The sequence below is a fragment of the Canis lupus genome, chromosome 27 (genome assembly GCF_048164855.1).
Source record: "Canis lupus baileyi chromosome 27, mCanLup2.hap1, whole genome shotgun sequence".
Taxonomy (NCBI): Eukaryota; Metazoa; Chordata; class Mammalia; order Carnivora; family Canidae; genus Canis; species Canis lupus.
The window spans coordinates 37,865,259-37,887,583 of NC_132864.1; the positions used below are offsets into that span (position 1 = coordinate 37,865,259).

Here is a 22,325-nt window from a genome sequence, read left to right on the forward strand (position 1 = left end):
TTCTTGGAAAATTGACCCTTTTATTATGTAATGTTTCTCTTTATCCTTAGTAATTTTCCTTACTTTGGTGTCCACTATCTCTGAAATTAATATAGCTACTCCAGTTTTCTTCTAATTAGAGTTAGAATGTCATACAGACATATGCTGGAGATATTGCAGGTTTGGTTCCAGACCACAACAATAAATAGAATATTGCAATAAAGCAAGTCAAATGAATTTTTTGGTTTCCCAGTACATGTTAAAAGTTGTTTACAACCTACTGTAGTCTATTAAGTGTGCAATAATAGCATTATATCTAAGGAAGCAATGTATATACCTAAATGGAAAAGAGTACTTCCTTGCTAAAAAATGTTAAGCATCATCTGAGCTTTCAGCAAGTCATAATCTTTTGCTGGTTTAGAGTCTTTGCTCAGTGTTGATGGCTACTAACTGTTCAGGGTGATGGTTGCTGAAGGTTGGAGTGGCTATGGCAGCTTCTTTAAGACTATTACGTTTGCCTCATCAATTAACTCTCCCTGTTATGAACAATTTCTCTGTAGCATGCGATGCTGTTTGATAGGATTTTATACACAGCAGAACTTCTTTCAGAATTAGAGTCAGTCCTCTCAAAGCCTGCCACTGTTTTATCAGCTACATTTATGTAGTATTCTAAATGCTTTGATCTCATTTCAATGATCCTTACAGCATCTTCTCCAGAAGTAGATTCCATCTCAAGAAATTACTCTCTCTCCTCCTCCATGAGCAGCAACTTCTCATCCATTCGGGTTTTATCATGAGATTGCAGCAGTTCAGTCACATCTTGAGGTTCCCCCTCTAATTCTACATTTCTTGCTATTTCCACCATATCTGCAGTTACTTCCTACACTGAAGTCTTGAACCCGTGAAAGTCATCCATGAGGGTTGGAATTTACTTCTTCCAAATTCCTCTTCATGTTGCTATTTTGACCCCTTGCCATGAATCTTGAATGTTCTTAATGGCATCTAGATGATGAATCCTTTCCAGAAGGTTTTCCATTTGCTTTGTCCAGATCCATCATAGGAATCACTATCTGTGGCAGCTGTAGCCTTATAAAATGTATTTCTTCAGTAATATGACTTGAAAGTCAAAACTACTTAATCCATGGTTTGCGGAACAGATGTGATGGTAGCAGGCATGAAAACAACATTAATTTCATGCATCTCTATCAGAGTTTTGGGTGACCAGGTGTATTGGCAATGAACAGTAATATATTTAAAGAAATTTTTTTTTTTCTTCTGAGCAGTAGGTCTCAACAGTGAGCTTAAAATACTTAGTAAAACATATTGTAAACAGATATGCTCTCATCTAGACTTTGTTCTGCTTATATAGGGTATAGGCAGAGGAAATTTAGCATAATTCTTAAGGCCCTAGGATTTTTGGAATGGTAAATGAGCATTGGCTTCCACTTAAAGTCACTAGCTGCATTTACCCCTAATGAGAGTCAGCCTGTCCTTTGAAGCCAGGCACTGACTTCTCTTCTCCAGCTATGAAAGTCCTACTAGATAGCTTGCTTGTTTGTTTGTTTGTTTGTTTGTTTGTTTGTTTGTTTAAAAGATTTTATTTATTCATGAGAAATACACAGAGAGAGAGAGAGAGGCAGAGACACAGGCAGAGGGAGAAGCAGGCTCCATGCAGGGAGCCCAATGTGGGACTCGATCCCAGTACTCCAGGATCACTCCCTGGGCCAAAGGCAGCGCTAAACTGCTGAGCCACCCAGGGACCCCCAGCTCCTACTTTTTTTTAAAGATTTTATTTATTTATTCATGAGAGACACAGAGAGAGAGAGAGGCAGAGACACAGGCAGGGGGAGAAGCAGGCTCCATGCAGGGAGCCCGACGTGGAGACTCGATCCCGGGTCTCCAGGAATACGCCCTGGGCTGAAGGTGGCACTAAATCGCTGAGCCACCCAAGGATCCCCAGCTTCTACTTTTAATACAAGGTTGTTTCATGTATATTGAAAATCTGTCGTTTAGTATAGCCACCTTCGCTAATTATCTTAGCTAGATCTTCTGGATAACTTGCTGCAGCTTCTACATTAGCACTTCAAGCTTCTACCTTGCAGTCTTCGTTATGGAGCCGGCTTCTTTCCTTAAAACTCACGAACTACTCTCTGCTAGCTTCAAATTAGTTATTCTACTCCTGTTATACCAGACCCCTGTTGAACTGGTGGTAAGGTTTGGGGGAAAATAAGCATTCTGTTAGCTTATGATTAAATCTTGTGTTGTTGTTGGACCTGTGACCCTGGGCCATGACCTTCAGAAGAATTCCTTAGCCTGGTTGGGGGCTGTAGGGGGTGCCTAGGCTGTAGTTGGTTAATTGCCCTGCCCCTGAGTCACATGGGGCTCTAGTAAAGTAGTTTCCCTTGAAGGCAGGGTTTTGTTAAGGTTTTTCTTCCCCCTCCCCAGCCCAAAACACACGGGATTTTTCCATCCCTGATCTTCACCTATGAGAGCCTGTTAGAGCTCCTGGAGGTAAACCTAAGTATGGGTACCCTCCTGCCACTGAACCCCCAAGAGTTCTAACTTACAAGCCAGTCCTCACTCAGCCCCCAGCAGTATGCCAGTTACTTTAATTCTTTCTACCAGTTAGGGCTCCAGGAGCTCCAACTCCAGGTAAGCTCTGGCTTTCTGTCCTCACCTGCTAACTCCAGTTTCTAGGGTGGCAGTTTGCCTTGTGACCTTACTTTTCTGATGAATGTAAGAAAAGTTGATTTTCAGCTTTCCTCTTACTTTGAGGTTAGGAGTGACAACTTCCAAGCTCTTTGCAAGTGGAACAGAATTTGGAACAGAAACCAGAAATCTTTTTTTTACTATTTTTATTTATTAACTTTTAGTGATGAGTGTGGATTTTATTAATTATTACAAACTTAATAGTCATATGGAGAAAGCCACGGGTATCTGTGTTTGCGCAGGTTGAAAGAGCAGAACCTTGTGAAAGAGCTGAGGCCCCGGGATCTCCTGGAGAGCAGCAGTGATAGTGATGAAAAGGTCCCTGTGACCAAGCCCTCCTCATTGTCCAAGCGAAAACTGGAGCTTGAGGTGGAAACAGTGGAAAAGAAGAAGAAAGGGCGGCCTCGGAAGGACTCTCGGCTCATGCCTGTGTCTTTGTCTGTCCAGGTGAGGCCAGCAGGCCCATGCTGTCTCCCCCAGCCTACCTTATGAGCTCAGTGCTGGGATCCGCACATGCCCGAGTGGGATGAGAGAGGCCGTGCATGCCAGTGTGCCTCATTAGTGTGGAACAGTTGGCATAGATATGCAGTCCCCCACACCTGCCCTCAGCCCACTCAGAGTCCTTGAACGGTTCCCTGGAGTCAGCTACTCATCTGGAAGTGGGGTCTTTATGGTGTTCATCTGCACTTTCACCCTCACAGAGTAGGCGGAAATGCCTAGGGAACTGGCCTGACCTCACCACTAGGTGACTCACCTTTACCTGACGTTGCCCTATAGTGTGGGGTGGGGCTTAGAAATATTTTTGCTCTTGTAGTCCCCAGCTGCCCTGACCGCAGAGAAGGACGCCGTGTGTTTGTCTGTACCAGCACCTGCACTGAAACTGCCCATGCCAGGCCCCCAAAGAGCATTCACTCTCCAGGTGAGCAGGCTTCCTACCTCCCCACAAGCATGCATACTTTCTCCCTCTCTGTGTAAACCTTGAATTGTCACTGACTTAGGGCTGCTTTTCAGTGGCTCTCCATTACTTTCTGGGACAAGTTGTAGTTAATCAGGGCCAACTCAATACCCTCTTCCCCAGGAGCTCCCTTGCTGCTGCCCCCACCTCACATTTCTCTCCTCTGTGCTTTGCTCTTACAGTCCTGCTGCCATCTTCTAGATGGCTAGCTCCTTCAAGGGTTGTCTCAGGTATCCTCTCTGGAAGCCTCCTTGAGCCCCACACTCAGCCCTGGCAGCCTCAGGCTTGGTGCAGTTGGGCTGCATGATGGTGGCCTATCTTCCAATCAGCTCACTGGTCCTGTCTACTTCCTAGGACCGAGCAGAGTCATCATCAGGCCTATTTGAGTTCTTGGAGTAGAAGCGTAGGTTCATGGGCTTGTTGAAAACACAGCTCTAGAACAAAGAATCCTTTATGCCCAGAGGCCTTGCATTCACTCCATCTAGCAATTGACTTTGGACATGCCATAGGTTCATGCCTATTGTTACTCAGCTCAGGTGCACATCCTCAGGAAACCTAGTACCCCACATGCAGGTCACTTTCCACTGGCCACATACTGCCCCATGCAGGTTGGTCCTCATAGGACACCAGAAAGCCGATGTCAGCCCTTCCCACCACAAGTCCTTCTGGGCCAAAGGATAGGAATCCACGTGGTTTGTTCTTGTTGCTACTGCTTGTAAAGCCAGGGTACACAAACCCCCTTCCAAACTCTAGCCATTGACTCCCAACCCCCCATCCAGGGGCTTTACCACTGAGTGCTGCTTGGTCTGTTCTTGGTTTCCGGGAGTCTGTGAAAGGGCGTGTCTTCCCAGCTACATCCAGCCCTCTGCTCTAGCTCACCCCTTTTGTGGCTACATGAGTGCAAACCATTCAGTCATTCTGCCTGAGTTTTCCATTCGGGGATATCCATCCATCAGCTTCCTAGGCATGAGAGATGAGACTGAGCCAGCTCTCAGCCCTCTCTTTGCCCTAGGGGCCACACATCCAGACCTCTGGCCTTCTTGTCTCACTCTGTTACTGCACACACCATCACGCTCCTCTTTACTAACCGGTTCTGTCTGTTTCTCTGTGTCTGCTCCTGCTTTGGGGCCTCTGATCACCTTACCTGGCACATGACCCAAGTCTCAGTGGGCCCACCATCACCTGAAAAGACATTGTGTTTGCTTTCCTCCACCCAGGTGAGCTCTGACCCCTCCATGTACATCGAGGTGGAGAATGAAGTGACTGCCGTGGGGGGCGTGAAGCTAAGTCGTTTGAAGTGTAACCGGGAAGGGAAGGAGTGGGAGACGGTACTCACCAGCCGGATTCTCACTGCTGCCGGCAGCTGGTAAGGGGAAGGATCTTTGCCCAGCCCAGCTTTTAATGTCAAGCAAGCACCATGTGCTATGCTATGTGGCAAGGCAGAAGGCATTGCGCTGCCTGTAGGCTAGCTCCCACAGAGGCCTATACATACAGCCCTCGCCCTGGGCTAAGCATTGCTTGTCTTCTTGGTCCCCCAAGACCTAATAAAGTCAGCATAATTATCACCATATTATAGGTGGGAAAACTACTTTAGAGGGTCACCCAAGGCAGGATTTCCATCCAGATGTTCTGATTATCTTATCTGGACAGACTCCTAGTTTCAGGTTCCAGGCTCACTGATATGGAATGGTTCTTTCTCTGGACCCCAGATTTTCATCTAGGGAGGTCGGGATGGATTTCTAATTGTCCTGTGAGTCCCCAGCCCAGCCCTCTCCATATTCTGCACTTTGAGGGTACACCTTAATTCAGTGGTTAGTTCCCCAGAGTCTTCCCATGGACTTCGAGGCCACAGTCCCCTGGAGGGGTTTTCACATGCGCTTAATCTAGAAAAGGGGCCAGCATTTTCCTCAGGTGCCTGCTGGGGCTTAGGGTCTCCAGTCAGGACCCTGTATTTGATACTCTTAGAAGGATTTTACAAAGATAATTGGCTTAGATACAGTTACATTACTTAGACCTTTAATCAGTTATCATGAGGCTGCATGTTAAATGCTTTCATAGTGTCTGTAAGTACTTGGCCTTCCATCTTAGGTCAGGGTTGCCATGGGACCCTGATATTACACTTAGAAGGAACCATCATTTTTGTATCTCCTTTTCGTTCTCTGCCAAGATGAGCAAACTGAGCTTCCCGATCCCAGGCACCCACAAAGGGCAAATAGACCTGTGTGCTGGCTGTTCTGTGGGCTCCCCCTCGATCAGCATTAATGTGAGCTCCGAAAAGCTGAAGCAGCCCCTGAAGGGAAAGAGAACACATTCTTTTTAATCAGAGGTCTTATTTAGGCTAGGCTCCATCCACCCTGCTTCTGTGGTCCTTGCAGTAAACCCTTGCACAGCCTCTGTCCCTTGGCTGCACCTGCTCAGAGGAAGACTACAGTAGGCACAGGGCAGGCACAGACAGAGGGAAGCTGCTGCATTTCAGGGCTGCTGCCTCTGCCACAGCCTCTCCCAATGATTGTGACACTTGTTCCCTCTCTGCCTTTCCAGTGACGTGGTATGTGTCGCCTGTGAAAAGAGGATGCTGTCCGTGTTCTCCGCCTGTGGTCGCCGCCTCCTCCCTCCCATCCTCCTGCCGTCCCCAATCTCTACTTTGCACTGCACGGGCTCCTACGTCATGGCGCTCACTGCTGCAGCCACATTGTCTGTCTGGTGAGAGGCAGGTCCCGGGTGGAGTGGGCTCCAAGCAGGATAGGATGGAGCTATGCAGATCCCCCATCACTGCAGGAATATGGAAGGCAGCAAAGGAAGCCACTTGGTCGACATGTCCTTGGGCCCTCCTGGCCTGGGGATCTTAATGCCTAAGGATCCCTGAGCCATCCTGCTGCCATCCTTATGACAAATCACAATGCCTGGTTGCATGTGCTAGGGGCCAGGAAGGTGATCTTAGCTACCAGAGCATGGCAACACTTCTCCCAGAGTTGACATGGTGTTGGTGGCAGTCCCCACAGCTCTGTTGCCTAGACCCTCTGCTATAGACTTATGCAGAGGTAGCATAGTGCCACTTAGTGACACATAGTAGAAGCCATTTGTAGCACGAAGCCCCTTTCAGGGAAGCAGGGCTGGGTGTGCACCAGGGACCATGGAGTGGGGTCTTATTACCGAGGCATGTTCTGATGCTTTTACCCCAGCTGCAGAGTAAGCTGTTCCCTATCTCCCTCCTAGGGATGTTCACAGACAGGTGGTTGTGGTGAAAGAAGAATCTCTACACTCCATCTTGGCAGGTAACCTCAGTAGTAGACCACCTCTTGTTCCCTGGGGTGGGGACAGGGCATACCAAGGCAGGGCATCTTGGGTTCCTGACCTGAAAGCACCCTATTCAGCCTAGATGGAGAACCAAGCTCTGGGCCCAGCCCAAGGTATTTCATGTTGTAGGGGGTATACTTAGATTGTAGGGAGATGCATTCTCTCCAGGGGCATAGTTGAATGGGTCCCTGAGAGGTGACAAGCAGCCTGAGTGGCAGTGAGACCAGCATGCACAGAGTAGAACAGTGACTGCCTTGTTGTGAGTCCGTGTTAAGGCACCTGTTGCTGGGACTGTGGAAGCTGTGATTTACATTTTTCCTTAGGTGCATATGCAGGCACCTGCTGATAAGAACGCACCCAGAATCCATTCTTGTGCTGTCTCCCCAGGAAGTGATATGACGGTGTCACAGATCTTGTTGACACAGCATGGAATCCCAGTGATGAACCTGTCCGATGGGAAGGCATACTGCTTTAATCCGTCACTTTCTACATGGTAAGTAAGCCAGCTCCTGGCCCTGCCCCTCTGAGAGAGTATCCATCTGAGCTGGAACAAAAGCGATCAGGCCTGCCTGGCTCAGTTTCTCCTGACAGGCCCTAGAGTGAACACCGTGGTGGCAGACCTGCTGGGCCCCTGTCCACTAGAGGAGAGTGCTCAAATCTGCCAGTACAAGCCCCACTGTCCCTATGGGCAGCTTCACCACCATTTCTCAATTTTTGTATCTTAGCAGAAGCTAAGTAGCACTTCTGGCTGACTTTGCAAATTAGTAAGGTAACATAATCACCGTGTGTCATGGTCTGTGTCTTTTCTCGGCCCGTTTTGGAACTTGGAGCCCTTTTCTGTATTTATAAAATCTCTATTCCTCCAAAATTTTTATTTTTAAAGATTTTATTTATTTATTTGAGAGAATAGGAAAGAAAAGCATGAGTAGCAGGGAGGAAGGAGAGAAGAAGGAGACTCCATGCTGAGCGTGGAGCCCAGTGTGGGGCTTGGTCCCAGGACCCTGAGATCGTGACCTGAGTTGATGGCAGATGCTTAACCAACTAAGCCACCCAGGTGCCCTCTCCTCTAAGACTTTAATCCAGACATATGAAGTATATACATTGTGTACCAGCCACTCGGAAATTCTTTTCTCCTGCCTCCACCTTTGGTCCTACATACCCAAACCAGCTGCCTTCCAGACGTCTTCTGTTAAGAGTTGCTAGGTACAAGTTTATCCTCCCATTGAGATTTCCTTCTTAAGTTTAAAAAAAAAAAAAGGTTGGTGTTTGGGGTGGTGCACCTGGCTGGCTCAGTCTTTACACACATCCAACTCTTGATCTCTTAGTTGTAAGTTCAAGCCCCACATTGGGGGTGGAGGTTACTTTAAAAAATCTTTAAAAAAAATTTTTTTTTTAATTAAAAAATAAAATAATCTTTTTAAAAGAAAAAACAACCCAAAACTCCCCATTCCCAGCTCTTCCAAGTTGCAAACTCTTGTGTATTATATGTGATTGCTATAATAATGGAAACAGGTTGGTTATTTAAGAAGAAAATGTTGGCTTGGTATTTTGGACACATTTTTACACACCCAACTATTTTTAAAGTGTGGGTTGAATGTTTTCAACAAAGATGTGAAAGGTCCAGAGAAGGTGAAGAGCTGACTGTCTGGAATGCTGGCATTCCTAGAAGCTTCCAGGGGCCAGGCCATGTGGACCCCCGGGCAGATTAGGCATCGTACACTCATTTCATACACAGGCCCCTCTCCTCAAGTTCTGAGATCACAGAGCTCAGGTGGTCCCTGTTGATGACCTTCACTGTCACTGATTTTGACTCATTATGAAACCTGTCCCTGAGGGCCCTGTGGAGAGAATGCAGTGATACTCAGCCTCTGCTGGCACTCTGGCAGAGGGTCATGTGATGCCTGCTTCTTGGCAGCCTCACCACCAGCCTTTCTGGTAGGCCTCCTGGTTTTTCTGACCTCTGCTCCTGCTGTTGCCTCCCCAGGAACCTGGTTTCTGACAAGCAGGACTCCTTGGCCCAGTGTGCGGACTTCAGGAGCAGCCTGCCTCCCCAGGACGCCATGCTGTGCTCCGGACCTTTAGCCATAGTCCAGGGCCGTGCCTCCACGTAGGTGACCCAAGTGCTGGGAGAGGTGGCCAGGTCATGAAGCACAGTCCCACCCAGGCCTGCTCTCTAACTACCCACCCGCTATGCCTAGCTGCTATTTAGCACAAGCAGGCTCGAGGGTGCCAAGGGTTGTGAGTCCACACTGGGTAATATCTCAGGGTACTGGGTTACCAGCCTTGTCACTTCAGGGCACAGATGGCGGTCTGAGGTGCTATGAGTCATGGACACTCTGATGGGCAGTATGTTGGGTGGGAAGGAATGAACTGCTGATTTGTCACCTCAGGGGCATAGATAGGAGGTACGGGGTGGGATATACCTGAGGTGCTGAGTGGCCAGGAGGCCTGTGGCTAGGACATGGGAACAGGTTAGCTATCATGGAATCTGACACCTGCCCCTTTACTGGCTCCTTACTGGTGCCTAGGGGCTCACAGTAGCAGCCTCCTAACCCCTGCAGTGCCCACTGCCTCATGATGCTTGCTTTGCCGGTCTCTGCAGTTCAGGAAGACAGGCAGCCCGGCTCTTCTCCGTGCCTCATGTAGTGCAGCAGGAGACCACCCTGGCCTATCTGGAGAATCAGGTTGCAGCAGCACTCACCCTGCAGTCCAGCCATGAGTACCGCCATTGGCTCCTTCTCTACGCTCGGTACCTTGTGAACGAAGGTAAGGTTTCTGGTGGCCCTTCCATCTTCCTGAGCCTGACTGAGTTTTTATCCCAACATTACCCTCCTGGAAACCCATGAATCAAGGCAGATGCAGTGGCCTAGGGCTTTCTGCACTCTCCTGTCTTTGAGTCTCCTATGTTCACCCCCAGAGCCTCTGGCCCTCAGCTCTACCATTAGCAAGACGGCCCTCAGCCCCCATCTCTCAGCAGGCACCCAACCCATTATAGGCTCTGAGATCCTGAATCAGGTAGGCCCTGAGGGTCAGGAGGATTGGCAGCGGGAGGGGGTGGGTACACAAGATGTTCAGATAGACATGCTCCAGAGGAGCAGATGAGATGTTCATACTCCTGCCCTCCCTCACACTCTGGAGCTTCAGGGGTCAGCCAGTCACTCCAGGGAAGGGCATCTTCTGGTAGCATCCAATGAGCCTGCATTTCTCTCCCTCAAAGCCCTTCCTGCCCTGGAAGGGCCAGCCTGTCCAGCACCTCCTCATGGCCTTCCAGCCCAGCTTTTCCTGCCAGCACTTCTGTCCCCTTCCCAGTATCTCCCCCACTACCTCCTTTTCCCCTTTTGGCCAGAAGAAAGCTAGGTATGTGGAAGAGGTGGCCATCCTGTGCTCAGGGCAACCTTTCGTCTCTCCTCTAGGCAAGTGTGAGGTTGTTTCTTACTAGCCTTCCTCCTCGCTGAGCTTGGCTTCCAGGATTGTGGCTTGGGAACCAGCTCTCCAAAAACTCCCTGTGTTACCACCCAGCTCTAGGCCTGGTCACAGAACAGCCTTCACCACAGCCTTTCCTGGCCTTCCTGATTTGCTTTTTGACAAGAGTACAGAAAAGAAAAAAAAAAAAACCATGCTGAGCCCCTGCAAATGTCACTCCCAGAACTCAAACATGTCAGATTGCCCCTGATGACATAACTGTGTGTCTATGTACACCTCTGATGACAACAAACCTGGCTGACCCAACTTGAAGCCCCTCACCCCTCCGTAGCAGACTCCAGTGATAAGTTTAATTTTTCTCTTCCTGCCCAATCTGTGTGGTTGCCCAGCCTGTGTGGTCGCCCAGCCTGCGTGGTCACTGACTCTTCTAAATACTCAATCTTCCCAAGCCCATACCTTTGCTGGGGTGCTCCTGTCCTATCTGGGCCTCATACCCCATTCCACTGGGGAGACTTCTCTAGGCTCCTCTAATTTGCTTCATCCTGGGTGTTGATTGGGACTCATCCTAAGTTCTGCACAAAGTCGCTGCCTCTTCTGGCGCCTGCACCCACTTGTGGGGTCACTTCTACCATTTGCTTCTCTTTCTCCATCTTCCACACGTGTATGTTCATACACAAGTCCCCTCCACTCTATCTCTTGCTTCCTCGACCATATAAGGCCTCAAATTATAAAGGGAGAGCCCTCTTACTTCTAAAATTCCTCAGATTCCAGCATTACCCTCTTAATTCTCTACCCTCATCTTTGGGTGATTTCATCATTTCCTGTGGCTTCAGCTGCCGCCAGGACTGACAGGCCCCCAGGTTCTGCCACCAGCATTTCTGGCACTCCATGTGGCTATGCCATAACCCAGGAGTTGACAGGCTGTGACTGCTTCTCCTGTCTTTGCTCCGTCACTACCTCCTCAGCCTAAATTCATACCCTTGCCATCTCTTACTTCCTGAAGGCTGCCTCCTGACCTGCTGATCTCCTCTCACTCCCAGTATATCTTCTGTGAAACAAATCTGACCAGCCCACTCCCCTCCTTCCACAATTCCTGCGTTTTCCCATCACCTTGGGGAGTTTGTCCCAGAGCTGGCCACATCTCATTTTTCCCATGGGCCCAGCACAACAAAGGGCTGCTGTATATGCTGTCAAGGGAGTGGGTTCATAAGTGAGTCTGTCATTATGGGTCTCAGTGCCCCAAACTTTGAGACATGCAAGAGGCATTTTGCCCAAAGCAGGCAATAAAATAAACATTTGTTCAATCTGGTTTGATATACACAACTTAGCATATTCTTGATTTTTTATTTCTTTTTGTAATGTGTTCCTATTTCTGTTTTGTTTTGTTGTTTTGTTTTGTTTTGTTTTGTTTCTGTAATTAGGGTTTGAATACCGACTCCGAGAAATATGCAAAGACTTACTGGGTCCGGTTCACTACTCCACTGGAAGCCAGTGGGAGTCAACGGTAGTGGTAGGTGCTGCTTTCATTCTTGCCACAAGAATTCTGTCTTGAAAAGTGAAAGTGGAGATGAAAAATAAGCCAAAGTGCTTTCAAATTCTTCCCCGTTAGACTTCTTGAGCACACTGCCTTGGGCCCCAACATCAGTGAGAGGGTGAGATGCCAGCACCGTACTGCAGGCAGCATCTGTATCCTTGGCATCAGGGGGCTAGGAAGTGCTCAGCCATGCACACACCTGTGCTGAGGAGAGCTGCCTGCCAGGGGCTGTGGGTTTGTTCAGTGGAGAAGATGAAAGATCCTTCCCTGTCTTCATGGACCTCCCAGGCTGGTAGCAAGGCAGACAGAAGCAAGGAAGCAATTCAGTCACCAAGATAGTTTTAGACTATGGATTATACTATGCCCAGAAATAAGCAAAACAATCAGATGAGGGTGCCTGGGAATGAGTGGCCAGGGAAGACAGAAGGGGATTTTTAGGATGAAAGCCAGGGATAAGAATGAGCCAGCTCTACAGAGACCTGGAGTCTCCTGGTACATAGAAGCAATAGCGAATGCAAACCAGGCTTGGTACAATGAAAGCCACTGTGGCTGGAGCATAGTAGGCAAAGGAGAGGGTGATATGAGATGAAGCAAGACAGGTGAACAAGAAGGAGATCCCTGAGATCTTGTGAGGAGCTGGAGCTTTTGGAAGAGTTTGCAACATGACGTGACCTAGATCAGTCAGCAGAGGTGATGTGAATTGATGGAGGAACCAGTTGGGGCTTATTTTCTGCAGCAGTCCTGGCAGTAGATGAAGGTGACTTGGATCAGTGTGATGGCCATGGAGAGGGGAAAGGAGACAGATCTGAGTTGTATTTTGGAGGCAGACCCAGCAAAGCTTGTTGGGTGAATGGATGACTATGGAATAGATTAAGAGATGGAGAATAATCAACATGCATACAGTTACCTCCAATTTTTTTGGCTTGCACATGTGTCTGCTAGTGCCTTGGAAGGAGCAGGTTGGTGAGGGATGGGGGTTATGGATAAAAGTTAGCTCCCCTGCTTCATGTAGTCACTGAGTAAATACTGATGGAGCACCCGCTCTGTCCAGGCATGCGACAGTGAGCAGTAAACAAAGCTGACTGGCCCCACCTTCATAGGTCAACATTCTTGTGCAGAAAGGCAGATTCTAAACTGAGCAAGTATATGTATTGTGTTTGGTGGGAGTGGGTGCTGTGAACAAACATAAAGTAAAGTGGCCAGGGGGATACTGGCAGGATGCTATTTTATATTGAGTAATCAAGGAAGTCCTAACTAACTGAGCAGAGACCAGAAAAGGTGAGGGGCAAAGCCCCACAGATATTTGGGGGATGAACATCCAGGCAGAGGGAACAGCAAGGCCAAAGACCCTGAGGTGAAAGGGCTTGCAGTGTGGAAGGAATAGCCAAGCAGAATAGCAGACGGAGGGTGAGAGGTTGGAGGGTCACACCTCACAGGCTCTACAAGCCTTGGTGTGCGATTGGCCTGTGTGTTTTATTTTTTTTATTTTGTTGCAGTAGATACTAATTTGGTTGGTTACTAGAATCCTAACTTCAGAGTTCAATTCCCCTTACATCTTTGAAGGTATGGTGCCACAGACTTATCTCCTGTTGCTAAAATCTCTGCTGAAAATCTGATTTCCATTGCTTTGTATGTTCTTTTGGCACCCTCTCTTGTTTTGAAGTTTCACAAAGCTCAAAGTGTTTCTTTCACTCATTCTGTGGATTTTCCTTGGTTCTCTTCTTCAATATCTTCCCTTCCATTTTCTCCATCATCAGAGAGATGTAACATCCTCTTTTTAAAATTTGCTCTATCATTTTTTTATAGTTTCAGTTCTCCCCCACCCCCAGATTTTCAATTTAGTCTTTTATCTGCTTGAGCCTAGTAAGCTTAATTATTTTAGTTTATTTTTTTGGATTATAAAATTTTAATTTATTATTTTATTTAAATTCAATTAAGATATAATGTATTATTGGATTTAGAGGCAGGGGTCAGTGATTTACATCTTATATAACACCCAGTACTCATTACATCACATGTCCTCCTTCATACCCATCATCCAGTTACCCCATCCTCTACCCTGTTCCCCTCCTACAACCCTCAGTTTCTTTCCTATGATATGAATCTCTTATGGTTCGTCTCCCTCTCTGATTTCATCTTGTTTTATTTTTTCCTCTTTTCCCCTATGATTCTGTTTTGTTTCTTAAATTCTACATATTATAATTGACTTTCTCCGTTGACTTATTTCGCTTTGCATAATATCCTCTAGTTCCATCCACGTCATTGCAAATGGCAAGATTACTTTTTTTTTTTTTTTTTGATGGCTGAGTAGTATTTTAAAGTTGTATGTCTAATAGTTCAACTATCAGGAGCCCTTGTGGATCTGTTTCTATTGCCTATAAATGTCTCTACTGGTTTTCATTTATATTATCTTATTTCCTTATATGCCTGATTATTTTTAACTGTCTGCTGGACGTATTATTTGAAAAGTTATTTGTAGAAATGGTTTGAGGCCTTGTGATGTTACCTTCTTTCACAGAGTACTTTTATTTGCTGCTGCCATTTCTTGAGGCACCAGCACTACAAAGTCCCCTCAACCTAGTTCAGGTTTTCTGGGCTATCTCAGGATTCAAAGCCAGACATTCATTTGTGCAGGGGCTGGTTTATTTCCAGTTTACCTTTATTCTTTGGGGTAGCCAAAAGAAGGGACCCCCACTTTTCATTTTGGTCCCTGCTTTGATCCCCCTAGGCCCTCAAGTCTGGTAGAAACTTCCTCAGCCTCTTTCTCAACAATAGATGTTCCAAGGCAAAGGCATCCCTCTCTGGATTTCTGTCTTCCTCACATTCCAGCTCAACCCTTTTTTGCCAGCACATTAGTTCTCTGAGGTCTCATTTCTGTTTTTGTAGCTTGATCCCCTGTTCTCAACAGTAAGCATTGTTTTGAATTAACAGTAAGAGTAGAGCTGTTTCCCTAGCACATGTCACCTCCAGGACACCCTGACAGGACATCTTGGATGGGAGATAGGTCAGCATGTCCCTGATCAACCTCTCCCCTGGCCAAGTTCTAGAGCTTCATTCTGATTCAGCTGCCATTCTGGGAGCCTTAGCCCAAGACATCAGCTGGAGCTCTGCATAACATTTTCCTGGCTCAGCCTAAAGGCAAGCGTGCTAGGCCAATGTGGCGCAGAGGGAAGGAGGCACAAACAGGTCACGAGTTATTAGCCATGTGCTTTTTTCTCCCACCCCTTCCTGAGACTTGTTCTTGCCAGCTCCAAGCAGGATACCTCATTGGAGCTTTGCCCAGAAGAGCCTGGGGCTCCCTTCCCAGGAGTACCATCAGTGTGGTCCTACCTTCTTTCCACCTTCTGTAAACTGCCTAACATAGCTGGCCTGCTCATGGCCTATGACAGATACTTCCAGCTGCAGGTAAATAATGCTCCTTCTTGGAGATCGTCCAAGTTCAAGGAAAGAGGGGACAAGGGGAAGCCAGTACCAGAAATATTTACCATTCTTTACCAGAATAAGGAAAGCTCTCCCAAAAGCTAGTCTGTGCCTTATAGTCAACTGGCAAGTCACTTGAGCACCCTTGTTGCAAGGGAGTCTGGGGAAATGAACAGTAAAGTGTATGTAGAAGAAAAGAGGTCTTAGAGCAGGTGTGGACATAGCCAACTCCTAATGTCTACCACATTCCCTCCTGACATCAGCACTATGCTGAATTTATAACTTAAAAAAAAGAAAAAACTTTTTTACTATCTCTTTATCTAGATATTGAGAGCAAGTTTGACTATGAGTATTCTGCTCTCTTGTTGAGTTTCTTTGTGAACACTTTTATGATAAGAATTGGCCATTCAAATGGAACTAGTTCTCAAGGTGGCTGGGAAAGTGGAGCAGTAGATGGAAGATGGACTTAACAACCAACATTGCTGACTTCAGCAACCCTCCCAAGAGGCTTATTAGAAACATAATTTATTTAAGAGCCACTTACACTTCCTTTTTTTTAACTATTTCTTGAAATACTTTGTCATCATATGTTTTTCTTACTGGTTTGTAGGAACTCTTTATATACTGGGAAATTACTCTTTGGGATATGAGCTACCTGTTTGCTTCAGGAGACCCCAAAGGTCCAGACTTCTTTGTCTCAAAGATCATGGTTCAATGTGCACAGGAGGGAGACAGGAAGCCAAGGATTGGGCCACTAAGCAACTATCCTTCAGGTGCCTGAGCCCTATGCACAGTCTCCCCAGCCAGATCCTGCTTTTGGAAACCTCCCTCTGCCAGTCTTCATGGTGGGACCTGTAACAATGGCCAGAAATGTGGTGATGAGCTATGTTCCAGGCCGCTGCCTTAAACAATAAGGAGACATACTAGAGCCCAAAGTGGGAGCTGGTACTTGGTGGCAGTTGATACTGACACCAGCCTTCAGGCCAGAGGGCAGATCCTCTGGCCTGAAGCTTTCCCCTGGTGCCACACAGACAAGCAGAATATACTGCTTCGTTTATAGCAATTTACTTCATCCTTTCAGTTTTTTAATTAAATTTTTCAGCTTTTTAATTTAAAATTTTATTTTGGATGGTAATATAGTCACATAGGTCAAAAATTAAAAGGTACAATAGTTTTGAAATAAGTTTTGTGGGTTTTACTTACATTTATTTTATGCAGAATTTACTCCCAGGCCCTAAGTTTTTCTCTCTTCATTTCCTTCTGGGATATCTTTTTCTTCTGTGCAACCTCTTCTTCTGGTTTAGGAACAGTCTGCTCTTTTTCAGTAAGGCTCATATCTGTGGCAGGGAGAGCTCATATATAGGTTAGCCTGAACATGTGCTCTGTGAGTTCTCACCACACGTCAGGGGGTTTTGTTCACCTGGATATGCTCAATGACTAGAGAATCTACATCTAAACCCTTAAGTTCAGTGTTACTCTGCATTTTAACTTGTGTAGTAAAAATTCACTCTTTTCAGATCACTAACCCTGTCCAGCCCCACTGTTTGGCCTTAGCACACCTACCAACTCAACCATTAGAGCAACAGAATGGCACACATTGCTTCTATAAAGTAATATCCTTCAGATACATGGTGGCTTTTCAGATACGCATACCATTGATATGTTCATAAAATGAACACAAAGCTTGAACCTCGTGATTTGCATGATTTTGTAGGGCTTTCTGGATCAAGTGAATAGTGAACCGTTTTTAGAGGTCACCTCAGGCCACTTATGGAAAGAACAGAAATAAGTTTTGAAGTCAGAAACTGTGAGGCCTCCAGCATTCATTTTCAAGAGTCTTGTTGTTATTCAGGGTCCCTTGAGATTCCATATGAATTTTAGGATGAATTATTCTGTTTAGATTGTTTTGATGTTATTGGCGTCTTAGCCATATTAAGTCTTCCAGTCCATGAACAGGGGATGTCTTTCCATTTACTTGAGTCTTCTTTAATTTCTTTCAGCCATATTTTGTAGTTTTATTATGAAGTAGTTGACTTATATTATTAGTCTCTTTTTGTAATGAAAGTGTTGAACTTGATAAAAAAAAAATTTGCATCAACTGAAGATTGTTAATTCTTTGAATATTTGGTGCTATTTACCAGTGAAGCCATTTGGTCAGTCATAAGCTCTTTTTTGTTCGGAAATTTGTGATTACCGATTCAGTCTTCTGCTAGTTATACATTCATTCTTATTTTGTATTTCTTCATGATTTGGTCTTGGTAGGCAATGTGTTTCTAAGCATTTGTCCATTTTATGTAGATTGTCCAATTTGTTGGCGTACAATTGTTTATAGTATTCCCTTATTTATAATTTTGACTTGTGGCATCAGTTGTAATGTTCCTGTTTGATTTGATTATCATTCCATTCTTTTCTCTTTTTCCATCTGGCTAACAGTTTATCAATTTTTATGATCTTTTCAAATAGTATATTTTGGTTTCATTCTTTTCTCTATTTTTTTATTCTCTTTATTATTTTCACTCAAATATCTATGATTTTCTTGCTTCTTTTTTATTTGGGTTTAGCTTGCCTTTATTTTTCTAGTTTCAAAGGATGGAAGGTTACTGATTTGAGGTCCTGCTATATAGATTCTTACAGCTCTGATTTTTCTAAAAAGTGCTTTTGCTACATCCTATAATTCTTGGTATGTTGTTTTCATTTTCCTTGGTCTCAAGATATTCTCTAATTTCCCTTGTGATTTCTTCACATTGCTTAACAATGTGTTGTTTCATTTCCACATATTTGCAGATTGTCCACTTTTCCTTTAGCTTTTGATTTCTGGTTTCATTCCATTGTGATTAGAAAAGATACCTTTAAGATGTCATTCTTTTTAAACCTATTGAAATTTGTTTTGTGATCCAACATGTGGTCTCTCCTGGAGAATGTTCAATATGCACTTGAAAACAATATATTCTGCTGTTGTTAAGTGGAATGTTCTATATATGTACATAAGGTACAATTGGTCTATATTGCTTTTTTAAGTCTTCTGGTTCCTTATTAATCCCCTATCTAGTTGTATCCATTATTGAAAGTGGGATATTGAAGTCTCCTTCAATTATTGTAAAACTATTTTTCCTTTCAACTCAATGCTTTCTTCGTATATTTAGAAGCTCTGATGTTTGTTGCATATGTTTATAATTGTTACATCATCTTTGGTGAATTGACCCTTTTATTATTTTACAATGTCCTTCTTTGTCTGTTGTAATGTTTTTTTAAATAAAATCTATTTCTATGATATGAGTATAGCCATTTTGGTTAGTATTTCCATGGACTATCTTTTTCTATTCTTTCATATTCAACCTATGTGTGTCCTTAGATATAAAGTGAGTTTCTTATAGATAGCATATAGTTTGATTCTGGCTTTTTACCCTTTTTTTTTTTTTTTTTTAATTGAGGAGTTTAATCCATTTACATTTGAAGTAATTACTGGCAGGTGCCTCAGTGGTTCAGTCGGTTAAGCATCCAATTCTTGATTTTGGCTCAGGTCATGATCTCAGAGTTGGGAGACTGAGTCCCACATCTGACCCTGCACCATGCATGGAGTCTGTTTAAGATTTTCTCTCTCCTCTTCTTCCGATGGCCCTTCTCTCTCTCTCTCTCTTCTCAAAAAAAAATAATGAAGTAATTACTGACAGATAAATACTTAATATTGCCATTTTGTTATTTTCTGTATGTTTCATAGCTTTTTGTACCTCATTTCCTCCTTTATTATTTTACTTTGTGTTTATTTTTTTAGTGACATGTTTTGACATGTTTTGATTCTCTCTTTTCCTTTTATATATATTCTATAGATATTTTCTTTTTGATAACCAGGTGTAACAAAAACATTCTAAAGCTATAGCAATCTATTTTAAAGTGATTACAATTTAATTTCAATTGTATATAGAAACATTGCCTACTCCTTTACAGTTCCATTCCACCTACTTTATGTTATTGAAGTCACAATTATATCTTTATATATTCTATAGCCTTTAACATAGAATCATAGTTTTTTATGCTTTTGTCTTTTAAATCTTAGAATGAAAAATGGAATTACCAAACAAAATTACATAATATGGGTTTTTATATTTGTCCTTATTTTTACCTTTACCAGAGAACATTATATTTTATTGTCTAGCATCCTTTCATATCAACTTGGACTCCCTTTAGTATTTCTTGTAGGGTAGATCTAATGGTAATGAATTCCATTGGTTTTTGTTTATCTAGAATGTGTTCATTTTGTTTTTGAAGGGTAGTTTTGCTGGATATAGTATTCTCAAATGTCTTTTTGCTGCCTTCTGGCCTTCAGTGTTCCTGCTGAGAAATATCCTTATTGAGTATGCTTTTTACTTAATGAGCCTCGTTTCTGCTTTCAAGATTATTTGTCTTTGATGTTCCATGGTTTGATTTTGGGGGGGGGGGAATACAAAGTATTTAATGCATTTAACAGATTCTTACAAGCATGTATTTTGTGTCAGGCTCTATTTTAAGAGCATTCCTCAAACGCATTCCTTCAGTCCTCATAATAATGCTCTGAGGTGGGTACTGTTACTATCCCTCCATGAGAGATAGGGAAACTGAGCCATAGAGAAGTTATGGACTTTGACCAAGAATCCTGAGTCTGGTTTGAAGCCAGACTGGCTGGCTCCAGAGCCAACGCTGTCCATCCTGACCCTGTGCTGCCTTGTGTGTACACATGACAACTGATAAAACATCAAGGGATGGTTCTTGTGAGTATTTCTTTTTCCCCCCGAATACAACACTTAAAAAATCATCTCTAGTTTGGCCTTTATCTTTTGCTGATTTTTCTCAATCCGTGTAATACCTCAAGGGCAAAATCCATTTGTCCTTAAATATTTAATGAGAGACATACAACCCATCTCATAGACACAAATGCTTCACTCTGTCTTGACATGGATGGGTCACTGTTGTGTGTTATGGGGTCAGTCCTTTCTACTGGTTTGTAAGTTCCCTTAGGACAAGTATCCCATCTTGTATTTCTTTCTTTCTTTCTTTCTTTTTTTATTGTATTTTTTTCTTTTTCTTTTTTTTTAAATAAATTTAGTTTTTATTGGTGTTCAATTTGCCAACATACAGAATAACACCCAGTGTTCATCCTGTCAAGTGCCCCCCTCAGTGCCCATCACCCATTCAATCCCTACCCCTCGCCCCCTCCCCTTCCACCACCCCTAGTTTGATTAAAATCTGTCACAATATGGGTTCCTTTGTAGGTTTTCCTACATGGAGTGTCTGTTGAGCTTGGATTTGTAAATCCATGTCTTTCCTCAAATATGGGAACTTTTTAGCCATTATTTCTCCAAATAAGCTCTCTTCCTCTCTCTTGCTCTCTCTGTTATTCTTCTGGGACTTGCAAAAATGCATATATTGGTCTGCTTGTTGGTGTCCTATAAGTCCCTTAGGCTATTTTCATTTTTCTTCATTCTATTTTCTTTTTGCTGTTTGTATTCAGTAATTTCAAATAACTTGAATTCCAGTTCATTGATTCTTTCTTTTGTCTCTTCAAGTCTACTGTTGCACCCCTCGAGTGAATTTTTCTATTTAGTTTTTACTATGTTTTTAAGCTCTAGAATTTTAGTTTGGTTCTTCTTTATAATTTTTACCTCTTTGTTGATATTCTTATTCTGTTTACGTATCATTTTCCTGATACGTCTATCTGTTCGTGTTCTCTTTGAGCATATTTAAGACAATTGTTTTAAAGTCTTTGTCACATAAGTTCCAGGGCTGTGTTTCTTTAGCATCAGTTTCTGGAAGTATTTATTTTGAATGGGTCAGTACCATATCTAACCATATCTGTGTTTCTCTGTTTCTTTGTATGCCCTCTGATCTTTTGTTTGATATTAGGCATTTGAAAAAAAATGACCACCTTTCCCAGTCTTTGCAGACTGGCTCCCCTCTTTAGCCAGTCATAAAGGCTCATTTTAAGAATTTTTTTTCTAATGTCTTTTTCTTTCTTTCTTTTCTTCCTTCTTTCCTAATACCATAGGTTGGGCTTAGGTAATTGGTTATCATTCTGATATATGATGATATATATCTCTCTGATATATGATGTTTTATGTTTCTAAGTATCCCTTTTTTTTCTTTTTTCTTTTTTAAGATTTTGTTTATTTATTCATCAGAGACACACAGAGAGAGACAGAGACACAGGCAGAGGGAGAAGCAGGCTGCCCTCAGTGAGCCCGATGTGGGACTTGGTCCTGGGACCATGGGATCATGCCCTGAGCTGAAGGCGGACACAACTGCTGAGCCTCCAAGGCATCCCATTTTATTTTTTTCTTTTTTCAAAGATTTTATTGTGTCTGAGTATCCTCATGAAAGCCTCACTTCTGTGGCATTTCACCAACTTGACAGCAGTTAGTGTTTTTATTACCATTTACTTGTATGAACCATTTTTAATTTCAGTTAACTAACATTAATTTAATGAATTAATTGATTAATTAGTCATAAGTTCTACTCAGTTGTATTTTGGTTAGAGAACAGGATTTATATCAGGAGTTGGCAAACTTCCTCTGTCAGGAATTAGAGAGTAAACATTTCAGGCTTTGTAAATCTAGTCTCTGTTGCAACTACTCCACTCTGCTGTATTTGTGTAAACAAATAGGCAGGTATGGCTGCATTTTGATAAAATTACTTACAAAAATAGATAGTAGGCTGTATTTGGCATGCCAATCTGCAGTCTACATGATACCTGCTATTTTGTTGAGGTTTGCTTTTAGAGCAATTTTTTATGTGTCCATGTGTACCAAAGAATGTTTGTTTTCATTTTGTATATGCCATTAAGTCATGTTTACTAACTGTTCAGTTCAGACCACCTGAATCTGCAGATTTCTGCCTTGCTATGACTCATCATTATTTGAATGTGTATTAAAATATCCCCGAGGGTGGTTTTGTCCCTCTCTTTTGACTTGCTCTTTCCCCAGTGATGTTTCTGTCACAAAATCTACTTTGGTATTTATATAATACTAGTAGCTCTTT

The 22,325-nt window shown here is 43.7% G+C and overlaps 1 protein-coding gene across 3 annotated transcripts in view; it reads left to right on the forward strand.

Annotated features, from left to right (window-relative positions):
• Window positions 1-22,325, forward strand: part of HIRA (histone cell cycle regulator) — an 89,029-nt gene that overhangs the window by 63,053 nt on the left and 3,651 nt on the right. For 2 of the 3 annotated variants that reach the window (XM_072803552.1, XM_072803553.1), the window contains 8 exons: window positions 2,931-3,135; window positions 3,503-3,607; window positions 4,861-5,009; window positions 6,185-6,346; window positions 6,860-6,918; window positions 7,328-7,433; window positions 8,925-9,047; window positions 9,543-9,706. In XM_072803552.1, the coding sequence (XP_072659653.1) occupies window positions 2,931-3,135; window positions 3,503-3,607; window positions 4,861-5,009; window positions 6,185-6,346; window positions 6,860-6,918; window positions 7,328-7,433; window positions 8,925-9,047; window positions 9,543-9,706 (1,073 nt within the window). Of the gene's footprint in view, window positions 1-2,930; window positions 3,136-3,502; window positions 3,608-4,860; window positions 5,010-6,184; window positions 6,347-6,859; window positions 6,919-7,327; window positions 7,434-8,924; window positions 9,048-9,542; window positions 9,707-11,784; window positions 11,874-22,325 lie in introns of all 3 variants that reach the window. The other variant, XM_072803554.1, reaches the window with a different exon arrangement.